This window comes from Pangasianodon hypophthalmus, chromosome 28, assembly GCF_027358585.1.
Source record: "Pangasianodon hypophthalmus isolate fPanHyp1 chromosome 28, fPanHyp1.pri, whole genome shotgun sequence".
Lineage (NCBI taxonomy): Eukaryota > Metazoa > Chordata > Actinopteri > Siluriformes > Pangasiidae > Pangasianodon > Pangasianodon hypophthalmus.
The window spans coordinates 8,231,773-8,257,156 of record NC_069737.1 but is presented as its reverse complement, the minus strand read 5'-3'; the positions used below and the strand labels follow the sequence as shown (position 1 = coordinate 8,257,156).

Here is a 25,384-nt window from a genome sequence, read left to right as displayed (position 1 = left end):
TTAAAGTGTAGTTAGCATTAGACAAGTATATATTTAACATGTTATCTACTTTTATGAAGAATGCCACTGAAGTATTTTGGCTAAAAGTGGCCAAAAATGGGTAAAAAATTTGATTTTAAAAATGTTTTTTCTCCTAATTTTTTTGTTCTCATGCTCCAGTCAAACACTTTAAGCAGGAGATCAACAGTGAAAATGTCAGCCATGTGTACATTAGACAACTGATTTTTAAAAAGATACTATATCAAAAATATAAGTTTTTTAACTGTTTACTGCACATTACTGCAGAATCACATAATAATTCACCATCAAGCTGAGTTTACACAATTGCCACTGCCAACTAGCAGTTCCCGACTGCACAGCTAGTAATATTATTACATCCTCCCATACTCTTCATAAACCTACATCTACATAAACATTTTCCCTTTTTTTTTTTTAGATCAAATTGTTTATTGCTATTTTCTTAAACGATAAATTGTGATCAGTGAAAAATCAATATTCGTACAAGTCTGTCTTAACGTCTGTAATATATTTATTTTGTAAAGTAAAATACCGTGTTTCAGTCACTCTATTTTGCAAATTTGGAACATTACACTCCTAATTTATTCAAAATTAGTGTGTGTAAAAACAAGTCCAAACTGATTTTCTATCCGGTTATTTGAAGGATTGTGACTTTCGAAAGAGCAAAAAGCATGTCTTGTCCTTTTTCGCATGTTTGCCTTAAAGCATGTGCCCATTAAATGCTAATTTGCCATTTGAAATTTTGCGGCTATTCATTTAAAATGGGGAGTTGCAAAAAAAGAGTGCTAGGTGTCGTGAGATTGTGAGCGATGAGAAACTGACTCCCTGCGCAGAGAAAAAAAAGGTATGAGTTTCAACTTTATGCAAATAACAGACAGCAGCCGGTGACTCAAGGGGCAAAGAGCTGTTGTCTGAACGCAAATAATGGTCTGGGTAGATAGCTTCGTCTGTCATACGGTTCACCCCGTAAGTCATGGGTGAGGTTATTTATAGCATTATCTCAGTTCTCTGTAATTCATGACCCTATTCTGCATGATTGTAACGATAGAAATAAAAGAAATGTCATCTCACAGAAGGTTTCCCACACTGTCTGTGCTCTCGCTCAGTTGAAAGCAGTAGCGGTTGAACTGCATAGTAAAAGCTTAAAATAACCCGTCTGCTGAATAATGATTGAAAGGTTCATTTGTAAACCTTGTCGTGCAGGTGAAGTAGCGAGCTGAAGGTGTGGGAAAATATTTGCACTGAATGCAGTATACACATAGCCTTAATGAATATGCTTTTTGGTGTGTTTATTGAAAAGTGCAAAATATGGGCAGGGTCAATGCAAATAGATTTATTATGCATCTGCAGTGTGATTTAGTAAACCGTAAAGTCGCTCGCAAGGCATCCGAAAGGCAGGTTTTTTTGACATCCAAGCTAACCACGGCTATCAAGAGCAATTAGCAAAAATGTATTTTATATTCTGTCATGCCTTTACTTTGCATGCGAAGTCTTGCCCAATTCTTCTTTGTAAATCATCTGCATGATGCCCACTAACCCCACCTACAGTTTATCAGATTTCACACACAAATTAGCTGTCTTTATATTTTTATTTATTTATCTTAGTAAACCGGGGCCTGAGTGTATTGATGATCCATGTTGTATTACTCGGCGGTCCATTGTAATTTAGACTTCTTCAGGTTTTAAGATTGTCTATTAGTCTTGTGTCGCATGTATCACTGTCGGCTCCTTTACCAACTCAACATAATTTGAATTCTGGACACATTTACTGTTAACTTTAGTAGACTTGTTTCAGACAGTGTGTTCTGCAATGTTGATGCAGTGTGGCACTGTGAAATTTTCCTTTTTTTTACATTTATATAAAAAGTTTTGATATTCGAGTACCTACAAGTACCTACATCCTGTAAAAACCACGGAACAAATACTAGACATCGATATAGACAATGTCTTGAGCCCCTAAAACTTCGAGGGCTGAAGAAGAAACTCTGCCCTTGTCCCTCATGGCCAGGCTCTGTGGAAACCTTTAGTAGTGGGGGGTGATGTTTAGGGCCTGATTCAGGCAAGAGGCTTGCTAAGGGCCTGAGAGTATAACTCCATTTAAGGGTCATCTTTGGCTTTCAAGGCGAGTCTTGCAGCATTGTTTGTTAGTCACTCCAAGCTGAGTCTGTGTATAGTGAAGTCCAGTTGGCTTGGTTGGGGAAAAAAAACACTCAAATACACTGGTAGTATATAGTCACAGATCCATTAGCTTTCAGACATAGAGAATGGGGAATTTGAGGAAGGTACTGGTGAGAAGGACAAACAGCATGGCAGAGAAAGTAAAGGGTTAGTGGAGGAATACCAACTCCAACTCCAAGCTAGCATAGTACGCTGGCTATTAGCAATGCCTCGACAAACTTATCTCCGAACTTGTTGGCTAGACACTAAGGCATGTGAGGTAGCTCTACCTCAGCCCCAGAGCATTTCTTCAACATAGCAAGGGAGAACCACTTGACCATGTTAGCCACACGCCCACTAGTTAGGCAATCACGGCCGAAGCAGAAATGGAGTTCCCACTCGGCAGAGGGAAAATGGAGGGAAACTCAACTCCGGACCCATGCTAGCAGAGTCCAGTTAACTTCTCAAGCTGTGGTGAAGGGTTGAGGTATGGTGAGAGAAGACCACTCTACCACGCTAGTAGCACCACAAAAGTACCATTAACATGCAAAATAGTCACCTTAATAAGGCTTTAAGTAATAAGTATTATTTGATAAGGCTTTGAAAAACATGAATTTAAAAAACTGTGAATTAAACCATCTATAATCTTATTGTACTTTTTGTTACCTCTATGTCAGTGTATGATTTAAGCAGGCAATTTGGCCTAACTTTATTTGTTCGCCATGGGTAATTTACAGTACACAGCCTGCTGTAAACAAGTTCATTATTTGAACATGTTGATTGAGTATACGTTTTAGGAGCTTTAATTAGATTTACTGGGGTGATGTCCCTGAGCAGAGCAGTATGATTTGTATTTGTATTCTTTTTTCTTTAATCATTGAAGTCTTAAAGCTTTTCTTATGGGCGAGGTGGTATTTCTGCCTCATAGCTCCAGGGTCCCTGGTTAAATCCTGAGCTCGGGTTACTGTCTGTGTTGAGTTTCACATCATCTCCCTGTGTCCACATGGGTTTCCTCCAGGTTCTCTGGTTTCCTGCCACCTCGCAAGGTGGATTGGCTACTTTAACTGCCCTTAGGTGTGAATGTGTGTGTGAATGTGTATGTGCATGGTGATAGACTGATGTCCCATCCAGGGTATATTCCTGCCTCACGCCCAGAGTTCCCGGAATAGTCTCTGAATCCTCCAGTTACTGAAGATGAATTCATGAGTGAGCTTTTCTTGTACTTATATAATATTTAAATATTTGGGCCCTTATTCAGGCAGAATATTTAAAAAAAAAAAAACATATACTGTATATACCATTTATTTTGATTAGAATATAGGAAAATAAGCTAGGCTTAAAACTGAAAGTTGAAACAGTGATGCTTTATGAATATAACTCCATGTCTAACTTCTGGTCATTTTGTGTATTGCTACTAAAAGTCTGTTACAGGAATGAACAGCCGTTGGGCTGTCCTGGTGAAACTGTTATGACTCTCAGTCTGAAATGAAAAATCGCAGCTTTGAAGCAATTTGATGGTCCAAATAAGGAAAAAATCTGATTTGAAATTTGTTTTTTTTTTCATCTCCTAGCCCCATGTGGAGAACAACACAAGGTTTCCTCCCCTATACATAACACAGATATTGATTTCCTAGTTCAAAATTTGATTTATTGCACGCGGAGTAAGGCAAGGGGCCGACGTGGACCCGTCTGTCTTCTGCTGTGCTGGACGTGACAGAGGCTAGTTAGTGCTGCAGAGTAAAGTTTCTGATATATAGTTTTCTCTCCAGGTCTTTTAGGTTTTGATTTGTTCTGGCAGACTTATTAGCAGACATTATGTCACCAGACGTGGCCTCATTTAGAAAACTGTGTACTGATTTCCACAGTAAACATTTGCACATGGACAGAAGATAAAGTGCGTATGCCCAGCATGTATCTTCATGAAGTGTACTAAGGATCGTAGACGAATTACAGTATGATGAACACATTACCACAGTATAGCCAGAAGAAGACTTGCATCTGAAAGGGAATAACATCTGCACTCAACATTAGTCGATTTTCTGAAATGAAAATACATAGACACTGAGACTGAATTTGTTTTATACAAGTAATGACTCAAATTGGCTGTGCTTTTGTGGCACTATGCAAAATCAGTCACTAATCTTCATTTAAAATTCCATTTAAACCAATCATCAATTTAATCATCATCCATCTTCAGGTAGATGAGATCACATTCTGAATCTCAGCCCCAACTGCAGTTTCACACACACAGATTGAGATTGAGATTAATAATTCATGGCCAGGCGATATATTCCTGCACGCCTATTACTAACTGAGCCTCATCAGGATATGAGGTCAGACTAATTAAAAGCCAGCTCATTTTGCCACTGCTTGAGGAGGCTTTAGGGAAGTCTGCCATTTATTTATTACTTCCAACTTCCAAAGGAGAGCAGTAAAGCTTTCAGTGGATTTATACGTGACAGCAGAAACAGGCCTGAGGTCAGGTTTAATGGTATCAATGCATGACACTTAGTGTGAGGAAGGGAAATGTGGAAATTGATCTTAGTCCGGTTATTAGACTTTTACCAGTAGCCTGTCACTAGGATCTGGTGAAATTTTCGGAGCAGGCACGTTACTCATCCAGTATCTGCTGTATATTACATACTCCTCCTGTATATACTGTATACTACATACTCCTCCAGTATCTGCTGTATATTACATACTCCTCCTGTATATACTGTATACTACTTACTGCACCAGTATCTGCTGTATATTACATACTCCTCCTGTATATACTGTATACTACATACTCCTCCAGTATCTGCTGTATATTACATACTCCTCCTGTATATACTGTATACAACATACCCACCCAGTATCTGCTGTATATTACATACTCCTCCTGTATATACTGTATACTACATACTCATCCAGTATCTGCTGTACATTACATACTCCTCCTGTATATACTGTATACAACATACACATCCAGTATCTGCTGTATATTACATACTCCTCCTGTATATACTGTATACTACATACTCATCCAGTATCTGCTGTATATTACATACTCCTCCTGTATATACTGTATACTACATACTCATCCAGTATCTGCTGTATATTACATACTCCTCCTGTATATACTGTATACTACATACTCATCCAGTATCTGCTGTATATTACATACTCCTCCTGTATATACTGTATACTACATACTCACCCAGTATCTACTGTATATTACATACTCCTCCTGTATATACTGTATACTACATACTCACCCAGTATCTACTGTATATTACATACTCCTCCTGTATATACTGTATACTACATACTCATCCAGTATCTGCTGTATATTACATACTCCTCCTGTATATACTGTATACAACATACTCATCCAGTATCTGCTGTATATTACATACTCCTCCTGTATATACTGTATACAACATACTCATCCAGTATCTGCTGTATATTACATACTCCTCCTGTATATACTGTATACTACATACCCACCCAGTGTCTGCTGTATATTACATACTCCTCCTGTATATACTGTATACAACATACTCATCCAGTATCTGCTGTATATTACATACTCCTCCCGTATATACTGTATACTACTTACTGCACCAGTATCTGCTGTATATTACATACTCCTCCTGTATATACTGTATACTACTTACTGCACCAGTATCTGCTGTATATTACATACTCCTCCTGTATATACTGTATACTACATACTCATCCAGTATCTGCTGTATATTACATACTCCTCCTGTATATACTGTATACTACATACCCACCCAGTATCTGCTGTATATTACATACTCCTCCTGTATATACTGTATACTACATACTCATCCAGTATCTGCTGTATATTACATACTCCTCCTGTATATACTGTATACTACATACCCACCCAGTATCTGCTGTACATTACATACTCCTCCTGTATATACTGTATACTACATACTCATCCAGTATCTGCTGTATATTACATACTCCTCCTGTATATACTGTATACTACATACCCACCCAGTATCTGCTGTATATTACATACTCCTCCTGTATATACTGTATACTACATACTCATCCAGTATCTGCTGTATATTACATACTCCTCCTGTATATACTGTATACTACATACCCACCCAGTATCTGCTGTACATTACATACTCCTCCTGTATATACTGTATACAACATACTGCACCAGTATCTAATGTACAGTATACTACATACTCCTTCTGTATATACTTTATAATACATACTGCTCCAGTATCTGCTGTATACTACATACTCAATCAGTATCTACTATATACTACATACTGCTCCAGTATCTAATATATTCTACATACTCCTTCTGAATATAATTTATATTACCTACTGCTCATGTGTATACTGTTGACTACATACTGCTCCAATATCTACTATATACTCACCCTGTATCTAATATATACTACACACTCTTCCCATATATACTTAGTACTGCTCCAGGATCTGCTGTATACTACATACTGCTTCTGTATATACTGTTTACTACATAATGCTCCAGTATCTACTATATACTACATACTGCTCCAGTGTATACTATATACCATATATTGCTCCAGTATCTATATACTACATACTCCTCGAGAATATACTTTATACTACATACTGCTCCTCTGTATACTATATACTACATAGTGATCCAGTATCTACTGTATACTACATACTCTTCCTGTATATACTGTTTACGACATACTGCTCCGATATCTAATATTATATTATGTACTGGTTCTGTATATACTGTACGCTACATACTACTCCTGTATATACTACTACAAACTGCTCGAGTATCTACTATATTCTACATACTGCCGTATCTATATTCTATATACTACTGTATATACTATATACTACATACTACTCTGATATCTATTGTATACTACATACTGTTGCAGTATCTACCATATACTACACACTCCTCCTGTGTGCACTTTATACTACATACTGCTCCTGCATATACTACTACAAACTGCTCGAGTATCTACTGTATACTACAGACTGCTCCAGTATTTAATATTCTATTATATACTCTTTCTGTATATACTGTACGCTACATACTGCTCCTGTATATACTACTACAAACTGCTCGAGTATCTATTATTCTATAGATACTGCTCATGTATATACTATATAACTACATACTCCTCCTGTATATACAGTACATAGTATAATCTTCTAGTATATATTGTATACTACATTCTGCTCCAGTCTAAACTGTATATTACATACTGCTTGGATATATACTACATTCCAGACCTGGGCATATTCTGCTCTAGTATATATTTTATACTGTACCAGTACATGCTACATAAAACATACTGCTGCAGTGTATATATATATGGTCTTTCTTTCTTTGGGAAAAAAATTGGGACTTTCCTTGAGTGTTTCAACTTGTTGCTAGTTTCCCCATCATTAGATGATGTATTTATTCTGTCTCTGATCCCCTGTGTGGTGGCAAGATATTGCATGTTTGTGTGCAATTTCTTGAGCTGCAGATCTTCAAGTCTAGGGATGTTAGAGTTCCCTTTTAGTTTCAAATTCCTCCGTTTTTGTCTTTTTTAATTATCGATTACCCAGTTTTTTCCTGTAAACTTGCATTTTGACCCATGCTTCATATACCAGTGGTGATAACTGGAATAACCCAAATAAGGATAGATTCTATCTTCAGATTTGTCCAAAAGAAAGCTGTCCTTATGTTTTCTTTTGAACATTAATATATTTTGTCAGCGATAGCAATTCACATGCCTAATAATAGCCTTAACCTAATCTGTCCTTTTAAGTGTTAGCAACTCTACCCATCATCAATTTTTAATAACACAATATGAAATCCTCATTCTAGCCATGTCATATGTCAGCATAAAAGCATTTCTGACATCTCTAAGATCTCTAATAGAGATTTGTTGGCCCAGCCTGTAAAAGCAGGTGTGAAAGGGAGAAATCAATACAGCAGGAGATGTCTCTGTGGCTCTGCCGTAACAGTGAGGCTTTTTTTTTTAGCCACGGAAAAGGAAATTACAGCCTTCACATCTTCCTAAATGCAGCAGGTGGCCTTCAGCGATTCTAAGATCAGCTTTTGAAACGCAATAAATAGTGCTCGTATTGTAGGACTGTGCTAAACAGAGGCACAGTTGATGTACTGTTAGGAGAAGAGTCATTCAGGATTAAATCACTGACATTTCATCATAAAAGATATGTTAATTTTGTGTTGAGATTTGCTTATTGTTTGTCGTATGTATTACATTTGAATGAGAGGCTCAGGTGTGATATAGAAAGCAGAAACATGGCACAAGGCACATCCACTGGATGTATAGCTATTTACTGCCCCCTTGTGGCCTGTATGAGTGCTTGGCTTCCGAGCATTAACTCAGATGGGGGTAAGCAAGGAGCACCTTGAAACTAAGCACAGATGCAAAGCCTGCTTCTAATAGGTTTATTTACTTGTTTATTCACATTGAAATGAAATATGAACTGTTGAAAATAAATAAATAAATAATTTATAAATTTTATATATATATATATATATATATATATATATATATATATATATATATGTATAATTGCATCACAATTTAGTATTTTTTTTAAAGTGCAAATGTGGCATTAAATATGCACTAATTTACCAAAATATATATTTAACTGTATAATACACTAAACTGTCAGTTTTACTTCAGCAAAATTATTCATTCAATTATTCATTCATTATTCAGTTTAACAAAACTACTCAGGATTTTAAGAAAAACCCATGCGAGAGTCTGCTTTAAGACCTATAAACCTGTGTGTGAAATGACGTGAATGGCTGATAAATGATAAATGGCGCATTGAAAATGAGATCTTAAAAACAGTCCTTAAACATATCAATAGTAAACATGTCATTAACTCGAATCTTAATGTTAATCAATTAACCCTTTATCACCATTAAATAAAGCATTTATACCACAATTGTCTTTTTTCTGAAAAAGAAAAAAAAATATGATGAATATGATGTTATAAATGGAAAATTCAAAATGGAAAAATTCACCATTTTCCTTGTGCTGCCTGGCATTAATTAAGGAATGAATGAATAAATGTATTTATTTTAATATTTTATTAATTAGTATGCAGGACCTGTTAGAAGGACCTTGTGACCTTAATTATTAATTAGTATGCAGGACCTGTTAGAAGGACCCTGATTTTGGAGCCAGAGTAAATCATTCAGTGCCTTAGATGCATTCCGGATACAAAAAAAAAAAAATTTGCAGGTGAAGATAATGAGCTATGAAAATTAACAATCTCCCTCCAAAGCATTAATTGAAATCAAGTTATTCAGATTTGGGAGAATGGAGACCATTTGTTAGCTCGCGTGTCTGTTCCTCACCTCCAGTCATTTTAATCAAATGTGAGTGGGATTAGTATGCAGGTAGATGTCTAAATTTGGCAACAGTTAAATGATTCTGTCTCTCCATCCCAAAGGCAGAGAAATTATTAATTCAGCGTGCATAACTAATTAAACATAGACGCACACACGTGCAGACACACAAAGTGTTTGTTCTTTATGGGCCTGCAAGTGACAAAAGTCACCGAAATGAAGAATGTCATAGTACTAACTAATCATTATAGCTTTTACAGTGAGCCCGTGCGCACTGTAGCCTCTGATTCCTGTTCTTGGCTGACAGTGTGTGACGTGTTGTGCATTCTGAGATGCTTTTCTGCTCACGTTTGTAAAGACTGATTATTTGAGTTACCGTAGTCTTCCTAAAAGCTCAAACCAGTCCAGCCTTTTTCCTCGGACCTCTCTCATCAACAAACCGTTTCTGCAAAACCTTTCTGCAAAACTGCTGCTTACTGGATGTTTTTGTTTTTCACACCATTCTGTCTAAACTCTGTCTAGAGACTCTTGTGTGTGAAAATCCCAGGAGATCAGCAGTTTGCAACCCTGTTTGTGATCCATTGTGACCCTGTCCAGGATAAACTGCTTATTTAAAATGAATGAATGAATGCTTAAATGGTACAACATGAATACTGAGTAAGTAAAAGCATAAAACTGAGCTTCTATGCTTATTAAAATACAACATTTTTCAGCTTTTGTTTTAAACACAAGCCTATTATTTATACAGTCATGATGAGAACCTGGCGAATATCACTAAGTAACGGTTTCCAGCGCCACCTCTTTTGTTCCACTTGAACACAAATACACAAAATGCCAAGTACCATCCTTTCAAGTCTATTTGACGTTTCCAGGTCACACCAGAAATGGAGTCTGTTTTGATCGCTGTTCCAAACTGACCGCTGGAAGGGTTCATTTCCATTTTGTTGCTCCACCCAGCTGAGGTTGTGTGTGTCTGAGCATCAGAACCCAGGAGATAAAATGGCATAAATTTAGTCTGGCGTGACTGAGCTGAAATCTCCTCAGTGGGTAGTGGAGTAGCCGTTGTCCGAGGCAGAGTGGCCTTAATGATGACCAGAGAGACTTGGGATGTAAATGTAGCAAATGGTTGTCCTAGTTTGGTGAAATTTATGTGGCGTTAAAAATGGGTACAATTTCCCTAAATAATTCTTAATCTTGTCTTTGATTGCTTTTGTGCATGCTTACGTCTCATGCTTTTAACTATAATAACCATAACATTCCAGCACTCAAACATCAATATGCATGAGTCAATATAATGATTCTTCTAAGTTAACTTTTGTTTTGGCAATTTAAGCCTCAATTGTTGGTGCAATTATGGCACAAAATTTAGTCGCGGCACTTTAATCATTTATAAGCCCACAATCCAGTGTCACCCCGATGACGTCCCACTATCCAGTGTCACCCCGATGACGTCCCACTATCCAGTGTCACCCCGATGACGTCCCACTATCCACTGTCACCCCGATGATGTCCCACTATCCACTGTCACCCCGATGACGTCCCACTATCCAGTGTCACCCCAATGACGTCCCACTATCCAGTGTCACCCCGATGACGTCCCACTATCCAGTGTCACCCCAATGACGTCCCACTATCCACTGTCACCCCGATGACGTCCCACTATCCAGTGTCACCCCAGTGTTGCTTCATTGTTGTTTTGGTTTTGCTTCATTGTTGTTTCGGTGTTGGTCCATTGTTGTTTCTGTGTTGTTTTAGTCTTGTTTCAGTGTTACTCCAATGTTGTTTTAGTGGTGTTTTGGTGTTGCTTCAGTTTTGCTTCATTGGTTTTTTTTTTTGGTGTTGCTTCATTGTTGTTTCGGTGTTGTTTCAGTCTTGTTTTAGTGCTACTTCAATATTGTTTCAGTGTTGCCTTAGTGTTGCCTTAGTGTTGCTTCATTGTAGTGTCAGGGTTGCATCAGTTGTTGTTTCGGCATTGCTTCTGTGTTGTTTCAGTGTTGTTTCAGTGCTACTTCAATGTTGTTTCAGTGTTGCTTCAGTGTTGCCTTAGTGTTGCATCATTGTTTTTTTTTTTTTTTTTTGGTGTTGCTTCGTTGTTGTTTCGGTGTTGTTTCAGTCTTCTTTCAGTGCTACTTCAGTGTTGTTTCAGTGTTGCCTTAGTGTTGCTTCATTGTAGTGTCGGGGTTGCTGCAGTGTTGTTTCAGCATTGCTTCTGTGTTGTTTCGGTGTTGTTTCAGTGCTGCTTCAGTTTTGCTTCAGTGTTGTTTCAGTGTTGCCTTAGTGTTGCTTCACTGTAGTGTCGGGGTTGCTGCAGTGTTGTTTCAGGCTGTCTGTCTGAAGTCTTGTGGCACTGGGTAAATAATAAGCACATACTAGAGTCCAGTTTTAAATCCACATGAACTTATTTTTCCCAGTTTAAGTTTGCTAGTCCTGTAAATGATGTATGATGTATGAAGCCATGAAATAAAATATACCGCTGCTTTCAGGCATGGCCACACACCATCTTTGTCCAGACAATCTTTAAGATGCTACTGAAAAATATCATTCAGCAAAGTAGTTTTTAGCTTGTATAAAACAAGATTTAGTATTTAGTAAGATCCCAAATAAAGAGCACTAATGTGTTTACACAATCAGATAAACTGTGTAAGCAAATTAATTTTAATTATAAAGCACTTTTAACAATTTGGACATTGTCACAAAGCAGCTTTACAGAAATCCGGATATAAAATTGAAATTTAAATATGCCCTAATGAGCATGAGTGATGCTGGCAAAGAAAAGCTCCCTGAGATGACACGAGGAAGAAACCTTGAGAGGAACTAGATTCAAAAGGAATTTCCTGTAACGTTTGTCTTTCAGTTTTATTCATTTACACATGCAGTGCCCATTTTAATATGGCTTTCAGGATTGGTAAATCACACTGCAGGTGCTAGATCCATACATTTGCATTGGTAACGCTGTATATTTTGCACTCTTTGGTAGAAGGCAAACATGAAAAAATGGGTGTGTTAATTTGCTTAATAATTTAGTAGTCAAAGTCCCAAAAAAAAAAAAAAAAAAAAAAAAACCTCACAGTCTTTGTGCAGTGCTAATTAGTTTTCTGTCATAACTTACCAAGTTCATATGCTTTAGCTCATTTCGTAGAATTTACTCAGACACTTGGTTCCCTCTGGGCACAGGCTGTGTGCCAGGATATTGGGGCTACTGTGTGTGTGTGTGTGTGTGTGTGTGTGTGTGTGGATTTGTCTTCTGTCTCCTGTGGGCTGTGGCACTGAAGTAAGTATGCAAGAGTCAACCAGACCAGAGAGCCGGAGAAGCAGTAAAGGGTGTCACATCTGTCAGAGTGCCTACTGTTGCCCGCCCATATGCCCTCCGCCCACACACACACACACACACACACACACACAATCCTCCAGTGTCTCAGAAAACACGAAAGTGACCCAATTAAGCTCAGGAAGAGAGTGAAACACAAAAGAGAGAATGAAATCAGGTGTGACTCAGATCCACAAGGGGGAAGGACTGGATTATTAGAGTGCTGAAAGTCAACTCCACAAGCCTGTTGTTTTTACCTTTACTCGTCGAGACTAATGAGACGTGTAGAGCCACAGCTTTGAAACCTGTGGATTCGAAACCTTGAACTCCATCCTTTCTTGTCTTTGTGGCTGATTTATTATTAGACCATTACTGGGAGATCATTCTTCTTTTGGACTCGGTTTTGGGAGCCACAGCAAGGATCACGGCAGGAAGGCAATAACTGAGAAAGGTGAACAGAAATAGCATGAAGACGTTTGTAGAGACATGTCTCTGGAGCTCTACAAACAACGACAGCATGTGAGGTTGTGAATGTGGCAGACTGTGAAACGTAGGCAGCCTCGGATGAAGACTGGAAGAACTTTTGTGGTGTGTGGGAATCATGTTGGTGTTCTTCAGAGAGGAGTGGGAGATGGAAAGCTTGCAGACAGTCGGCATTCTGTTGGTGGTCTGCAGCTCCCTCAGGCTCCTGCACTTTCTGGGCTTAATTGATTTTGCTGTTGGAGGTAAGATAAGATAACAGAGATCCGCAAAACATATTATAGTAGAAAAGTTTTCATTTTTCTGTTTCATGGACAATTAATCTCTGCCCCAAATGTCAAAGATTAGCATGAAGGGGAATGCTCTTATTTGAAAAAAGGAGTTGGAAACTGTTGTATCTTTTCATATAGGATATGAAACAACAAATTGTCTTGGAAGCTTAACAAATAAACTTTCAAGACAGTCCATGCAATCTTACTTAAGATTAGACTTAATCTTAAGACTAGATTAATAGCTCTCCTGCTGCAAAATTAGTTCTCTGTGTAACTTTGCTTTCCATACTTTCCCAGCAACCCATGACAGGAATAAAATTAATTTAATTTCCTTTAAGCTTTAAAAGCTGTGATTGATCATCAGACTACCTGATATCATTCCTAGTATAGTGTTCTATGCTTTGTGTCTTCTGTGCTTTCAGTAGTTGGACAAACCTGAAATTGAACACGTCTGAGCAACTCCATTTATCCCTCGGACCAAACACTAGTGCAGACATGTTCTAGGAGAGAGAGAGAGTTTTAACCAGGTCTGGACAATAAAATGTGATGAATCAATATGATTTAGTTTGGCACATTTGTCAGGTTTTGTGTTAGCCGTTCTCCCTTCATATACAGGGACTTTGGGCAAAAATTGATTTCAAATCTCACACCTCATGGCAGAAGAATAGTAGCAGCAGATGATTAGATAGAGATGAAACTAAAGCAGGGGTTCTCAAACTGGTGTACATGATTTATTTTATTTTATTTTATTTTTTTTATAGTGGAAAATCACAACTCGCTATTGTCAATGCAATTATATTTCTTATTGAGTTCTTCTTTTTATTAGCTTGTTGAACTTGTCTCTTAACTGAAAAACTACTCTGCCAATAAATAATGTCAACTTGGACCTAATGTGATTGTTAAAGTTGCTGGTTAAATGGAAACTTTTTATGAATGCCTAATAGATGCAAGGTAAATGACTATAATTTTACATTTCAGACAGAAATATAGAAAAAATAGACAATTATTTTGGTTTTGTTATAATTATGTTCATATGTGCGATTATAAAAGAGCTCCTCCATCTAAATTTTCCAGGTAAATGCATTTGCATATTGAGGACATTGGGTTGGTTGTTGTAGTAAGTTAAACTCCATGCATTAACTCTGCATTAACTCTGGAGCGCAAAGAGAGAAGCAAGCTGTGACTCAAAAGTGGTGGCTATATGGTTTGGTGATATGGTGGTAAAATATTCTGCCCAGACTGATTACTGTAATTACACATCTCTTGAAAACCCTTTTCTGATCTTTTTCATGCTTTTAGTTTGTTCTAACATCTGAATCAATAGGCTTTTTTTTTTTTACTCCTTGAAATAATGACTTAGTGTGACTATTATGCTTTTGCGGCATACCACCGATGACACTTATCTTGTGATCTGACTAAATCCTTGAATATTTATTCATGGCCACTTTGGTTTCTCATACTTTCATGGCTATTATTTCTCAATCTGCTGGAGTAGCACTAAGAAAGATCAAGTTATTGCTGCCGTGGTGGTCCAGGGGCAAGAGTAAGTGTCCAGTAGCTTCTGACTTAAACTTTGTAACTGGCATTCTGGCTTTTTTATAAGGTATCTTAGTGTAAGTGGTGCTACAGTGATGCAGGGGGCAGTGTTGCTGCCTCACCTCTCCAGGGGCCCTGGTTCCAACTTCAGCTCAGGTTACTATTTGGAATTATCCATGTTCTCGCTGTAGCTTCAGGGCTTTCCTGTGGGAGGAAACCAGAGAACCCAGAGGAAACCCTTGAAGATATGAGGGAAAGGGTAATAACAGTAGGTGAATTGGCTAATCTAAATTTCCAAAAGTGTATCTACATAGTGACTTGCAATGAACTCCTGTCCCATCCGGAGTGAATTTTTGCCTCGCACACAGTGTTCCCTGAATAGGTTCTGGATCTACCATGACCCTGACAAAACAGAAATTGGACACGTCTCAGCTATTGCACGTCCATTTATTACCTCTTGTACTGAACACTAGTGCAGACGTGTTCTAGGATAGTTTTAACCAATATGATCTAGTTTGGCACATTTGTCAGGTTTCATGTTAGCTATTCTCCTTACATATACTGCAGGGACTTCAAATCTCACACCTCATGGCAGAAGAATAGTAGCAGCAAGTGTTTACACTAGAGATGACACTAAAGCAGAGTTTCTCAAAGTGGTGTCCAAGATTTTTTATTACAGTGGTGAATATCACAACCCAGTATTATCAAAGCTATGATATTTATTATTGAGTTTTTATTATTATTAGCCTGTTCAACTTGTCCCTTAACTTGAATGGATTCAATCCCAACTTCAATAACTCAATAACAGCTCTGCCTATAAATAATGTCAACTTGGACCTAATGTCTTTTTTTTGTTGGTCGAAAAAGCTCATGGCATCAGAATATAAATAAATAGCCAGTAAATAGCCAGAATATTATACATATTTGAATAATATGTCTAATATTTAAATAGTCAGATTGTATTCCTTATTGTAATCTACAGTATACTGAGGGGTTATGTGGTATTTATTTTATAGTCACACGGGTCCCTGGCTGCAAAATGTTTGAGAACCCTTGCACTATTTTAGGACACTTAAACACGCTGTCATCTTTTTGAGACAATATTGTTAGAAACTATTGATAGCAACAGTTACATAATGTCTGTATGCACTGATAGCAGTTGTTATGTGGAATTATCCATGCCAGTAGGTGAACTGGCTAATCTAAATTGCCAAAAGTATGCATGCATTGTGACTTGCAATGGACTTCAATCCCATCCGGAGTGAATTCCTGCCTCGCACCCAGAGTAGGCTCCAGATCTACCATGACCCTGACAAGAATGAAGTGGTTACTGAAGATGAATGAATGAATTAATTAATGAATCTCAGTATAATGACTGTCTGTGTTGGTCCAGGACTTGTTTTTGTGACTACTATGTGTAGTTAAAGAATCCGAACAATATCTCAGATCAACCTTCTGTGGAGGAGATGCTTAAAAGTGAATTTTGTCCTTGTATGTTGAACATGTACGATAAGTGAGATGGAAAATAGGGATTGGTATAGTTGTCATAGCAGCTTTTGCTACTCCCAAGACAAGGGTCATAGCATTTTTGGCTTGGTTTGTGTGTTTTGCTGAAGAATGGAAAGGTAAATTGTTTAATTGAGACTTTGAAACTGCCAATTATATACTTGGTACCTTGAAAATATGCAGTCTTAAAAAGTCCTCTTCATCCTGTTGGGTACCCAGTTGAAAAATGGATCAGTTGCTCCTAATATGTGGTGCTAGATTTTTAGTGTTTAAAAATGCTCTCTGAAGCCTGGTCAGCAAAATGAGAGTGATGTGCTGCATGTTTCTGGCATAAAATATGGAAGATCTGTGTGTATGTGTATGTGGGCCTTCATATCATTTATCTGTCTTTACCACAACTCTTGAGTAAGCTATAAAGGCAAGTTCTACCTTGTATCGTGTTTCTATAGACCATTCCATAGAAATCACCAAATCTCATGGAGCTTTCAATCACCATGTATAAAATTAATACTGAATGTTACCATGACTTCCTATTCCACTTCCTGTTTCTGTCTCCTTTCTCAATAGTTTATCTTCTTTTTTTTGACAAATTGAGTTAGGAAATAACTGAAGCTTGGGAGAAAGCCCATACATGCAACTAGTTAACTTCCTATAAATTTCCATCTTTCCTTTCCTTCATTCTCCTGTTTCCTTCCACCTCCCAAAATAATCATGCAGGTAGGTAGATTGGCTATGCTAGATTGCCCCAGCTGTAAATGAGTTTATGCTGCGTGCCCTGCGATAAGCTGGATTCCCATCCGGGGTAAATTCTTCCGCTTTGCACCCAGTGCTGCAAGTATGGGCTCCAGATCCACTGCGACCCTGCTTAGGATAAAGCAGCTATTATAAATGAATGAATGGAAAATATTCTATTTCTAGCCAGATTCCCTAGTAAATCTGTCAATTCCCAGTGCCAGCCAAAGCTAGGCAGGTCCCCCTGTTGAGCGTTGCTTCCACAGTATTTCTTGGCCCCCATGGCTTGCTCAGGTATCTCAAAATCTTCTAGAGACATTGCAGTATTGCAAAAGCTTTATAACACTATTCAAGCAGTAGCACAACCCTTCAGCTTTTCCTGCTCCCAACTCACCAGTTTCAACTCATCACCTAATTAACAAGTCTGAACAGGGTGTGTTAGAAGAGTCCCTTGTGGCCAAGTGTAGTGGGGGGAGTCAGATCTGATCCAGCTCGTCCTACCAGGGTGGAGTCAAACTAAAATTCCAGATGGTGGACAAACCTTAGTTTGTCTCAGGCTGGATAAGTATGATGATCTGTGTTACAGAGTGTCTGGTGGGTTAGGGTTTTGGGTTTTACAAGGAGTTGAATCAGTTCCAGCTCCACCCCTGGACTTCTGGTTCTGCAGTGAGAACTATCTCAAACACCACTGCAGGGCAGTGATACTCCAGGACCTGGACTGAGAAACACTGCTCTATTCCATCAATGTTACCCAACACAAAGAGAGTTTCAGTTTGTCTTTCTAACATGAGTGTCCTTGGCAGAAGACTTACATCACCTTGCCATCCATCAGTTTTCTGAGAGCATGATTGGGGAAGTCAATGACACAATCCACTGTATCATTAATCTAATGCTATTGCTTGATGATGTGACCTACCACCTCAAGCAGAGCCATTTCTAACTATCATAAACTCAACAATTAACTCCATCAGCTCATCTGACAAGCAGATAGATTTTAAGCACATCAGGATACCTTCCATACTACAGCCATGTTCAGGCAAAGACCTCAGGTGCAGCTTGCATTCCAGCTTTTCAGGTTTTGAATGTCTAGCATAAAGCAATGCTGTCAAGTACTCCAGCCCAATTTCGTAAAGAGACTCTCATTTACAGTTCCTCAATCATTCTTCATACCACCATCAGTCAAAGGTGTTGGCTGCACTCACAAACATAAAACTGGGCAATAGTTTTGACACACGTTGAAAATTTGTTTCCATCCATTGGATCATATGATCTGTTTTCCATATGGACTTTACATAAAATGGTCAGTTCATGAATGATTTACACGTGTGGATTGCATTCTGGTGCATGCATTCTGTGTGTGTGTGTGTGTGTGTGTGTGTGTGTGTGTGTACACGACCGGCTGATTTGTATGCATGCCTTCTGTGCTCTCTTTTTCTAACCCTCTATTATGGTTGGTGACTTACAGGTAACACTCCCAGCCAAAGCAAAAAAAGTATTAAACAGCGGTTCCTCAAGCTGCTGTCCTGCTGTGGGCCCAGTGCCACTCCCTCAGTCAGTCAATGCAAGTGATTCAACACTGCCTCACTCATTTTCCTCCATATAATACTGCATATAATCCCACCATAATGTATCCCATACACTCAGCAGGGCCCTTCACATGATGTACACACAGTGGAGACAGGCATGGAAACACCAGATGGAAAGAGAGTGTGACAAAAATCTATATATTAATGTTTTGGTATAGAATTCCATTTTATATTAATTAAGACTAGTATTTACAAGTCCTTTAGGTAATTAGAGGCATCTAAAGACTGAAAAGGTATAATTTGGTGACAGAAAAGAATCTGAATTTTACAAATTCAAATAATATGTCCAACAGTTTTTAGCTACACAGGAGGACATGATACTGCCGAGACAATTGGGGGGGAAAACACTAAAAGGTAGGGGTTTAATGATACACACCTGTCACAATTCGATTTGATTCATGATACTGGCTTCATGATTTCGATTCGATTCAATTCTCAGAATATTTTGAACAAAATTCGAATGAAGAAATATTATGACTGAAAAGACTCAGATTTCTGAATCATAATGCAAAACTGTGCATTTCTGTCTGTATGAAACTAAATTTTTTTTTTAAATTGCTATGAACAGAGATTTAATGTTGTAAACAAAATATACTACAGGTTCACCATATTTTGAAAATAAATAAATGTATTAATTCTCCAAAAAATTTTGATTGAATAAACAAAATGTCTGACCTGGGGACCTTGAAAATGATCAGCTGAAACATAATGAGCTTCGTAGCAGAAATAGAGCTCCAAAGTCGGCTAAAATGCCCAGTTTGTAACCATATAACCTTTCATGCATGTTAGTCATTGCAATCCAGAGCTATTCGGCTATCTTTCTTCACAAGTGCAGATCTCGCAGGCTCTCTATGAAAGAACATGATCATGTGACCAGCATGCTCTCTATATATTTTAACTTTATGGGTTGTGCAGATTGGAACCTCTGGTGATCAAACAGTGCAAATGCATTACATGCATCATTAACTGAATGCTGATTCCCACAACGTGAGTAGCACATTTCCACGAACCACATCACATTTTTGCATTGCAATGCATTGTGTCATAATGTATCATTACACCTCTACTAAAAGGATATTTTCAGCAGGCCTTCATCATAAAGATGCACCATTAAGTACACTACAAATGTACCTCCCATTGTTCATGGGAAGACAAAATGTAAGCGTTGCTGCTTATGTAGGAGCATATTCAGAGTTAAGTTACATGTGCATAGTGAGTTAATTCGAACAACTGAAATTGCACACATTGGTGTGAGACCTACGACATAACTGCACAATTATGAGCTATGTATTATACACGGATATTTGCACAGGATTTGTGTGTGTGGGGTGGAGTTTGCCTAAAACAGAGGTCTGATTTGGGCTTAAGGTGAAATCCTTGTGTTTAATGGTGGTGGTATAGATGCTATTGAAATGCCATTTGTAACACATGTCCTGGATTTGTCTTTTGTGAAATATGCAGTTGTTGATGGATGCTACTCTAATATTTAATTCAGCTTTTCTACATTTATGATGCATTTTTTTTGTACTACATAATATAAATGCACCTGAATATTTATTTTTAAATATATTTAAATATGTATTATTTAGCTAGGCACTGTTATATGGAGAATATTATTAAATAAATATTAACAAAGACATTTTTTACAATATGTTTTAACTTTTAAATGAATTATTTTTTGTATAACAGAGTATACAAAAGACCATGAGTATGAGAAATGCTCTATATAAGTAGAATGAATAGTAATTATTTTTAATTGAATACGTGAATTTCACGTTTTTATGTGTGAATGTTCTGATGAACTCGTTTGTGTCTCACAGACAGCATCGAGGATGATTTTGAACTCTCTACTGTGTGCCACCGGCCTGAGGGTCTGGAGAAACTGCAGGAGCAAACCAAGTTCACCAAGAAAGAGCTGCAAGTGCTCTACAGGGGCTTTAAAAATGTGAGGCTCTCCTGCTTATTCATGCTTGATTATTGTGTAAAATTTGTATTACAGCAAATTTGCATCTGCATTTACAAACATACTAATCAGAATGGTCACAATTGTTTTTATGTGGGTGTAGTCATGGAAATGAACATCATGCTGGATTTATATGACAGTATATCATCATATAACGTATGATGGTATATAATGATAAGGATTTCAGAATATAATAATACTGTTGATGTTATTCATGTTACCTTATTATGGTAAAGATGCAAAGCCTCTTTGAAAATGCCCTTATTCTTGCATTTCATATGAGTCTATAATCTATATAATCTATATAATCTATAATCTAATCTATACAATCTATAATCGCTAGCATTTTGAATAGGGGACTGACTGTGTCAGTGTCTGCACTGCTCCATTCATAATATTTATTTTCATTTATACTGATAATCGACTGCCCTAACATACTTAACTGCATGCCCATGGTGGCTGGTGGTCATTAAAATAGGGGAAGCACAACATATACTGTATGTTTATATATGATGCATATGTAGCATGAATGATTTATACTAGTGGTTTATACTAAAGCGCTCATTCTAACACATTATCACTCATTCACAGGGATTTGGAATCTAAGACTAATAATAAACATAGCCAATTGATTTTACTATACCAAGACAACTAAAAGGACCTTTTTTCTCCCTGACCTTTGAATTAAAATCAGGGCATTGATCTGCCCTGTTGTTTAATTTTCAGTCTCTTTTCATAAGTATGAGCATCAAAAGGCTTTTTTTTTTTTAAATCAGCTTTACACCTACTGCAAGCTCCAAGTGATTCCAACTGGGACTGATATGTTTAAGTTTGACATGTCAGTCAAGTTCATTCTTTCCATAGTGTTTCTAGGAGTAATATTCAACATTACCCCAGTTGGTTGCTAGGGTGTTGCTAGGTGGCTGTTACGGGGTTCCAAGTGGTTGCTATGGTGTTTCTAGGGGGTTTTAATATGATCCCAGTTGATTGCAAGCTTGTAGCTAGTCAGTTTCTAAGTACACTGCAGGTTGGTAGAGTGTCATTTGGGTGCTATTACAGGCCAGGAGGTTGCTAGGGATTCAGGGGGTGGAGCAATGCCATTTTAATTGTCTTCAGTACAGCTGAATGAAGAAAGGCTTAATCAATGAAACGTTTTTAATGTATTCCTAGGGGAAAGGAAAACACACTTTAGAGCGTTGCTATGTGGCAGCCATAAATCTGATCCTTCCCAAAAGAACAAGCACACTATTTCCGTATAGGATCTACGATGTCGAATTCCGTGGCTCTACGTCAAAAAGTGCGGCCCATGAAAACAGAATAAATTTGCAGAGAGAAGGAGAGGAAGAAGAAGATTAGGAAGAACCGAATATTGGCTCTAACACAATAATTGACTGGCAGCTTCACCATTTGTGGGGAAAAAAAAGACCAGATCATCCAAGAAAGGCAGTAGTCACTGTCCCATCTTTATGGGGAGGAGCCTACATTTACATACAGGCTCAGAGATTATCAAGCCGTATTACATTAACCTGTATGTTCTTATTGAAATCACCACATTGCTCACTTGGACCAAACAAGTCAGTTTAAAAAAAAAAAACATTTTAATCCACGGTCATTGGATGTGAATAATCATTCCATTCTGAGCAGCAAGTTTGGTTAGAGATAGGATCTGACCTTTTAGCAACACCACAGAACTCCCAGCTAACACATCACATTCCTGCCAACATTACACAAAGATTCAAGGCCTATTTTGTGTTTCAGGAATGTCCCAGTGGCGTTGTGAATGAGGACACCTTTAAGATTATCTACTCCCAGTTCTTCCCACAAGGGGGTGAGTACACATGATAATGTACACCGATTAGCCTTAACATTAAAACCACTGACAGGTGAAACGAATAACATTGATTATCTTAGCAAGCAAGTGAACAGTCAGTTCCCGAAGTTGATGTGTTTGAAGCCGGAAAAATGGGAAAGCGTAAGGATCTGAGCGACTTTGAATTGGGCCAAATTGTGATGGATAGACGATCAGAGCATCTCCAAAACGGCAGGTCTTGTGTGGTGTTCCCAGTATGCAGTGGTTAATACCTACCAAAAGTGGTACTGTAGCACAAATTGCTGAAAAGGCTAATGCTGGCTATGATAGAAGGGTGTCAGAACACAGTGCTGCGTAGCCACAGACCGGTCAGAGTGCCCCTGCTGACCCCTGTCCACCGCCGAAAGCGCCTACAATGGGCACGTGAGCATCAGAACTGGACCATGGAGCAATGGAAGAATGTGACCTGGTCTGATGAATCACATTTTCTTTTACATCATGTGGACGGCCGGGTGTGTGTGCGCTGCTTACCTGGGGAAGAGATGGCATCAGGATGCACTATGGAAAGAAGGCAAGCTGGGCGGAGCCAGTGTGATGCTCTGGGCAATGTTCTGCTGGGAAACCTTGTGTCCTGGCATTCATGTGGATGTTACTTCGACACGTACCACCTACCTAAACATTGTTGTAGACCAGGTACACCTCTTCATGGCAAGAGTATTTCCTAATGGCAGTGGCCTCTTTCAGAAGGATAATGCACCCTTCTACACTTCAAAATTTGTTCAGGAATGGTTTGAGGAACATGACAAAGAGTTCAAGGTGTTGACTCTAAATTCCCCAGATTTCAATTTGATCAAGCATCTCTGGGATCTGCTACACAAACAAGTCCGATCCATGAAGACCCCACCTCGCAACTTACAGGACTTAAAGGATCTGCTGCTAACAACAGTTTTGGTGGCACAAGGGGGGGTTTAATGTTATGGCTGATTGGTGTATATTTATAACACCCATGCTTTATTATTTTAATTATGTGCGGCAGCATGGGAATATCCGATCATGGACATCATGACATTTTGCCATTTTCTGCTATACATATATCTCTGAAAACTACAGGCATTCCTGAACTGAAATATGTTTCTCTTTCACAGTTAGAAATATACCATTGGTGCAGGAGTATAACAGACATTTTGACAGCTGCTATCTGATTACAAACTGAATTGATTAGGCTTAGGTCCATTTTTGTGACATTAACTATGTGAGAAAATCATACTTAACTAGCAAGGTTTTAGACATCTTTAGGTAAACTGACTGTTTTCATCACTGTATTTGTTAATCTGGTTCATTATCCACCTAATGTGAAAGAGGCCAGAGAGGCCATTTTTGTGAAATTTGTGTTATGCTTTCCCATAGATTCGAGTATGTATGCACATTTCCTTTTCGAGGCATTTGACACTAACAAGAATGGATCGGTTAGTTTTGAGGTAAGTACTGTTCAGTCACTGCTCTAGGTCAATGGTTCTCAAATCCAGTTCTGCTGTGCCCATGCTCTACAGACTTTAGGTTGTTTAGTGCTCTAACATTATTAAATCCATTCCTAAAAGGTTTCATAATGAACAGTTGATTTGCGTATGGTGTGTCAGAGCATGAAGTACTCAGAACTAGACACAAGAACCATATCATTTATCATAATGCCCTTTCTTCTGCTTTCTGATCAGAGGTAGAAGCCAAGATGAATCAGAATTTCTGCAGTTGTCCTGTTGCTCTTTTCAGGACTTTGTCATTGGCCTGTCCATCATCCTCAGGGGGACAATAATTGATCGGCTCAACTGGGCATTCAATCTTTATGATCTCAATAAAGATGGGTGTATCACCAAAGAGGTGAAACTAACACTAATGTTTGAGAAGGATAACACATTGATAGTGAATGAAAAGAGCTCATTTTCATGCCTTTGGCTTCCAGGAGATGTTAGACATCATGAAGTCAATCTATGACATGATGGGGAAATATACGCATCCCTGCATGCAAGAGGACGCTCCCAGAGAGCATGTGGAGAGCTTCTTTCAGGTGAGCCAGACAAGCCATGGTATTCCTCAAACTCTTTAACTATTCTCTGTTGATTTGTTCTTAATTTGTACTGAATCCATCATAAGGCTGATATACCTTCTTGAGTGAACGTTTCTGTTTTCAACCTGCTATTTCTTTGCTGAATAATGATAGATAAATGGTTTTATGTTAAACCCAAACAACTCTTTGTTTTCTCATGGATTTGATTTTAATCTGTTTTTATTCCCTTTTTCAGAAAATGGACCGTAACAATGATGGTGTGGTCACCATTGATGAGTTCATTGAGTCATGCCAAAAGGTTTGTAATCACCAAAAACAAAACATTACCTAAGTCAATATATCTGGTATATACAGAAGTGCCAATAGAAAAAAAATCTGAATTATTACTCTCAAAAACCCTAGCAAAAGTAGGCGGAATGTTACTTAGCTAATTTTATTTTATTTTTTTGGAATTTTTGTTCCTAGATGTGGAACAAGCAACAGTAAGTCTATAGTAGTGTGACTTAATAATTAGAATTTTCTTTTTTTTTCCCACCAACCTAAGTCCTACCTTAGTGTTTTCAATTGGCTCACAAGACCTAGGCTT

At 38.1% G+C, this 25,384-nt stretch overlaps 1 protein-coding gene across 5 annotated transcripts in view; it reads left to right on the top strand.

Moving 5' to 3' along the window:
• LOC113544376 (Kv channel-interacting protein 2) overlaps positions 1-25,384 on the top strand; it is a 202,373-nt gene that overhangs the window by 172,722 nt on the left and 4,267 nt on the right. For 3 of the 5 annotated variants that reach the window (XM_026943184.3, XM_026943183.3, XM_026943182.3), the window contains exons 2-7: positions 20,784-20,908; positions 22,685-22,754; positions 24,144-24,214; positions 24,504-24,611; positions 24,694-24,798; positions 25,034-25,096. In XM_026943184.3, the coding sequence (XP_026798985.3) occupies positions 20,784-20,908; positions 22,685-22,754; positions 24,144-24,214; positions 24,504-24,611; positions 24,694-24,798; positions 25,034-25,096 (542 nt within the window). Of the gene's footprint in view, positions 1-12,617; positions 13,577-18,842; positions 18,943-20,783; positions 20,909-22,684; positions 22,755-24,143; positions 24,215-24,503; positions 24,612-24,693; positions 24,799-25,033; positions 25,097-25,384 lie in introns of those variants that run through there. The other 2 variants (XM_053231106.1, XM_026943180.3) reach the window with 2 other exon arrangements.